Source organism: Mus caroli, chromosome 9 (assembly GCF_900094665.2).
Source record: "Mus caroli chromosome 9, CAROLI_EIJ_v1.1, whole genome shotgun sequence".
Classification (NCBI taxonomy): Eukaryota; Metazoa; Chordata; class Mammalia; order Rodentia; family Muridae; genus Mus; species Mus caroli.
The window spans coordinates 55,400,270-55,406,269 of NC_034578.1; the positions used below are offsets into that span (position 1 = coordinate 55,400,270).

The window sequence follows — 6,000 nt, forward strand, 5'->3', positions numbered from 1 at the left end:
CAAATGTACCCCACCAACATAGAAACCCGGAGAATTAGTAAACAGCACCCACATAATTTAACCTGGGATAACGTGCTCCCTGGAGTCTCACAGAGCATAGCAATCAGAGACCTGGGAGTTCAAGGGAAATTAAGTTTAAATGGCTGTCCAGGGCAGCACAGGAAATGCACAGCCTTGCTGAGCTGTCTGGGTTTCCAGGAAAACACACAACATTGCCTGGAGTAACAGCCCCCAGGTTCCCTGGAAGAACTGACCTGTGGTGGGTACACAAAAATCTGAATATAAACAGAGCATCTTCACCCACCAACCACTAGAGCTCACTCTAAGACAAATGGGCCCAAAGTTTCCAGAGTCACCCCTTTCCTACCTCGTGAGAAAAATCCTAAAATTATAACACAACTTAATTAGTATGCATGCAGAGGGTGCATAATCTTAATAGCACCATAAAATTGCAAGTTAAATATGTTATAATCCAAATGTGTTTGCTATTGCATGTTCTTGTTTTGTGGATATGTAAAAATTACCATGTATAAATTGACAATAATTATCCCTTAAGGAGTAACATATTCTTTAAATATGTACTGTTAGCTTTACTACACTGACACACATATGTAATTTTTGAAAGTCAAGTGCTTCATATTCAGGAATAAAAGTGTAGACAATGTACGTAAATGTTTGCAAATCATAAATCTAACAGGAGGTTAATACCCAAAATATATGAGAAACTCAACATAACCGCAATTCCATAAACACTGATTCTGTGGGAACTGAGTACTTTTATTTGTCATTTTTGTTTATTGAGATAGGTTCTCTACAGTTATGGCTGTCTTAGAACTCACTGTGAAGACCAGACTGGCTTCAAGCTCACAGTGACTGTGTCTGCTTCCCGAGTGCCGGAACCAAAGGCGTTTACTGTTGAGCCCAGCAAGAACTGAATATTTGTGTTATTATATTAACAGAATTTTAAAAAGGAACATTTCAATGGATGCCAAAAAGTATTCAACAAAACTCAACTTGTGTTCAGGATTGAGTGAGCAAGAAAACGAAAAGGTACCGTCTACGATGGGAGTTAATGTCTGCAAGACATTGACTTGAGTCTGACAAGAGGCTGATACACAAGAGACTCAGTGCAGTTCCAAGAGCTAAATAACCCCTTTCGAAAACAGGCAAAGGACAGAGAATCAGTCAGATTCTTGCCACCAGCGGCAAGTGCCTGAGGCAATCAGTTGATGAGGGAATGTTTTTGGCTCCTGCCTTCACTGGTTCCAGTCTCTCATCAGTTGCTCTCATTGTTTTGGGAACATAACAGTGGAGTCACTCAGAGGAACTGTACCCCAGAAACCAAGCCGAGTAAGAGGAAAGGGATGGAGTTTTGCATCACCCTTCAAGGGCACCCTCTCGGTGAACTTGATGTCCCACTAAACTCCACCTTGTAGAGATCCCACAGCTCTCAATAATAGCACTCTGGTAAAGCCTTTAGCACATAGGCGTTTAGAGGAGCACACGCTATCAAACCTGAATGCAGCCTCCCAGCACAGGCTAACAGCCAGCAAGGATGAAAGGAATCAGCAAAATCAAAACTGCAATGAGTTACTATCCCATGTTTTTTTTTTTTTTCAAACAAAACAAAACCTTTTAAACAAAATTGCTTGTTCTCTCTCTCTCTCTCTCTCTCTCTCTCTCTCTCTCTCTGTGTGTGTGTGTGTGTGTGTGTGTGTACCCATGTACATGCAGATACTCCAGGAGGGCCAAAGGCAGCAGCAGATTTCTCTGGAGCTACAGTTATGGGTAGTTAGGAGCTGCTGGGAGCTGAACTGTGGTCCTCTGCAAGAGCGGTATGTATTCTTAATCAATGAATCTTCTCTCCAGCTCCACCCTATCTATACTTCTTAATATACAGATTATTTAGAAAAAGATAAAAATATTGTTAGTAAGAATATAGAGAAAAAGCAACCTGGTGGTTGGTGGGACTGGAAAAACAGGGTCATGATGAAAAACAGATCCTCCAAATGTAAAGAATTAGCATACGATCCAGACATCCATCCCATTAGTGTACACATGGCCAAAGAAATGAGCTCACCACTTGGAAGAGACACCTGTGCTCCATGCTCGTTGTAGCATTACTCATGACAGTAGAGAGGTGGGACTCTCTACTAAGTGTCCATTAGTGGCTAAGCAGATGAAGGGATTGTGACATATACACATGGGCTGTTACTCAGCAGAAGGAATCCCGACATCTTTAACAATATGAATGAACCTAGAGTCCATGATACTAAGCGAAATAACCAAGGAGCAAAGAGAAAAGCATTTCAGGCCTAGAAGGACAAAGGTCACCTTTTCTCTCTCATGTGGATCATAGCTTTGGAATTTTAGACTATGTATTTAACCTGGAATGTTTACAGCAACTAGGAAAGTATAAGAGGGCCATGGTTGGTGAGGGGGGAAGCACGAAAGGGCAAGATGACACATGCAAAAACAGAGGGGAACTCTGGAGGCAGTGAGGTACAAAGGGAGGAGGGCCCTATGGGGAATGGTGAGGGAGAGGGCCAGGGCCAGGGCCAGGGCCAGGGCCAGGGCCAGGGCCAGGGCCAGGGCCAGGGCCATTAAAACTAGAGATGTAGGGAGAAGTCACGGGGACTCCTGCTACTCTCTAAGATAATTTTAAAGGTACAGTTTGTTTTTGAAGTTTGAACAGAAGTCCTGTGCAGGGGTGGGTAATGCCCATCCCAGAAGGCATGGGTGATCAGTGCAATCCTTCCTCTCTGCTGACCAGCTCTCAAGTGCTAAGCAGGCAGCTGAGGGAGAAGAGCCATCAGTGATCTTACCCAGTGGTGACCCTCGAGTGCCAGGCAAGCTCTCACGGGTGCACACTGGTATAATAGTGGCATGATTCTGGTGGGAATGGCCAACCACTTTCTACTTGGCTTTTAGACCTGCTCCTTAGGAGAGAGTTCATTTCATAAGCTATTGGGAGGAGATTCGTTACTGTTGGTTTGACAAATGGATGTAGTATTAACGGCCTTCTATTAGTCAGGGTTCTCTAGGGGAACAGAAGTAATAGAATGAAAATGGATGGGGGCTGGGTGGGGGCATCACCTTTACTTCCAGCACTTGGGAGGCAGAGGCAGGCAGAGTTTGAGGCCAGCCAAGACTACCGAGTGAGTTTCAGGACAGCTACTCTGAGAAAAACCCTGTCTCAAAAAATTATATGTATGTATTATGTGTGTATGCATACATATATATGCACACTCACATATAGGTATACACATATACATATATATGTATATATTTAAATAAATCTCCTTTATATACATACATGTACATGTGGATATCCAACCAGCTACCAATAGAAGGTCCAAGAATCCAACAGTTGTTCAGTCCTCAAGGCTAGATGTCTCAGCTGATCTTCAGTAGATGCTGGAATCCTGAAGAAGTAGACTCTAATGCCAGTGAAGGAATGGACTTGCTTCTGAGAGTGAAGAGGCAAAGAGAGCAAGCTTCCTTTGTTCATTCCGGCCCAGATTAAAAGACGATCTTCCCGTTTCAAATGACATAAGCAGCAGGGAATCCCAATACCTAGATCTAGAAGCCACTGCCCAAAGCTGAGAAATCCTGGCTTCCTGGGTCTACACAGAGGTCTACCACTTGTCCAGGGCTAAGAGTACCTGTACCAGAGACTGACACAAGAACTCTAACACTAGAGGGCGCCACCTACCGCTGCTGCTCCTACCTGTCAACTGTGGCTGCTTGTTGTCATCAAACAACAAAAGTGATACAAAAGCTTGCCAGAGGCCAACAATGGAAGAGCTTTTTATTTACACAAGATTTGTATTCCCATAAAATAAAGTAATAACTTTCTACACACACACACACACACACACAATCTCTAGCTATAAGACACTGCTGTGAGAAATTAAAGCAGATATAAATAAGTGGAGAATTAAAATGTGCCCGTGAGTTGGACGACTCAATAGTAACAAGTAAATTCTTCCCAAATTGATTTACAGAGTCAAAGCAGCTCCAAAATGCAAATAACAAAATAGCCAAAATAACTTTGAAAAAAATTGAGGAATTATAAATATGATTGATGTATGTATTACTGTAATCTGCATCAAATAATTGCAGGGTAGAGTTCCTCTTACATTTCTTAGCAGGGTTTGTTTTGAATTTAGTAAGCTTAGTTTTGTAAAGTCAATGAAAAAACCATCACTCCTCACATGATACAAAGAAACCTTGACTAGTTTTTTAACAACATTGTACAATGACCGATGAAAGAAAACAAGCATGGGGGTTGGGGGGGACTGTTGGATCCTGCCACTCTGCAAGACCCATGACTGACAGGGAGAACCGGCCAGACAGCTCTCAGAAGCATGGCTACCATCTAGAGAACTCTTTATAGAAGCTACACGAGAGCCCTTAGGATAGCAGGTAGAGAGAAAACAAGGCCACTCACACTGCGACTCTTAAAAGCACCAAGACTGCAAAGCTGGCTTTGCAAGTCTCACAGTATGAGGTCATGACACCGTATTTCACTTAGTGGAAAATGAGCCGTTCTAATGCACATATATGAGATCCTGCCATTGTATTTTAACAGAGCTTGGAAAGGAATATGTAAAGTTAAGGTCTTGACATATACCCATATGCTTGCTTATGTCGCCTCCTGTCACTAGGGTGGTACTCCACAAGGATGGGATTTTGCCTATGCTGTGTACTCTGATATCCTCGGGCTCTTCCTCCAAAAAACTAACTAAAAAGTAAACTAACTGCTCAGTAAATGAATAAATTATGATGCCATGCAGCTATTTAGTAAATATCTGTAATATGATTTTCTGGCATCTATATAGACACAAGCCCAGGAAATGATGCACTCAGCTCACAGAACCGTCTCTCTCTAGGACAATGTCTTTGATCAGATTACAAGCTAACTGTCTTCTCTTTATTCATATTGTTTCTACCAAACAGATCCCGAACGTCCCAGCAAAGTGGTCCGTGACTGGATGATTCTCCTCCCTCTCCCTCTCCCCCTCTTTGCTCTCACTGGATAATGTAGACTAGCACTAGCCTCTAGTCTGTAATTCTGCTTCTGCTTTGTGAACACAGGAATTGCATGCACATGGCACTGCACCCAGCCTGCCTATTTTATTCTAAACACTCTGTGTGCTTCCTAAACTGTCTAACACTGAGAACAAGAAGGACAAGCGCTTCTTTACAGTCAGCACTCTATGAAGGCCCTGTCAGTGAGCTGCAGCATGCTCTCTTTTCTTTTAGCTGTTTTTTTTCTTTGTTCTTGGTTTGTTTTTTTTTTGTTGTTGTTGTTTTTGTTTTTTGCTTTCTCTACCTGGCTAGCCTATCTTCAATCAATCTAACTAAGAACTCTCTATCATTCTGGCTAGTTATAATCTTTTGATCTACTTTGATCACTAGATCCAAGACTCCTTTAAGGCAGAAAATAATCAGTATGTTTCTGAATTTCCCACTGCTAAAGCATGCTAGAACATCCTTAGTTAGATGAACACAATGACTTTCATTAAGACTGAAGAAGCTTGAGGGCCCAAGGAAATGACAGAGCTACAAGTGGAGACCGGGCTGTCAGACATACAACTCACCAGCAGTGTCTGTCCTTGGGAAATGAAGAAGTGACCTGATACAACGATCGTGAGAACAAGACTCCCAGATTCTTCACTGGATTCAAAAACCTTGAAGAGAGAAAAAATGTTGACAATTGTCTTAGTCAGGGTTTCTATTCCTGCACAAACATCATGACCAAGAAGCACTTGGGGAGGAAAGGGCTTATTCAGCTTACTCTTCTACATTGCTGTTCATCACCAAAGAAGTCAGGACTGGAACTCAAGCAGGTCAGGGAGCAGGAGCTGATGCAGAGGCCATGGAGGGATGTTCTTCACTGGCTTGCTTCCCCTGGCTTGCTCAGCCTGCTCTCTTATAGAACCCAAGACTACCAGCCCAGAGATGGTCCCACCCACAAGGGGCCTTTCCCCCTTG

The 6,000-nt window shown here is 42.8% G+C and overlaps 1 protein-coding gene across 1 annotated transcript in view; it reads right to left on the reverse strand.

Moving 5' to 3' along the window:
• The window catches only part of Rec114 (REC114 meiotic recombination protein), an 87,022-nt gene that overhangs the window by 49,149 nt on the left and 31,873 nt on the right, over window positions 1-6,000 (reverse strand). The window contains exon 2 of the mRNA XM_021172887.2: window positions 5,607-5,696. Within this exon, the coding sequence (XP_021028546.1) occupies window positions 5,607-5,696 (90 nt within the window). The remainder of the gene's footprint in view (window positions 1-5,606; window positions 5,697-6,000) is intronic.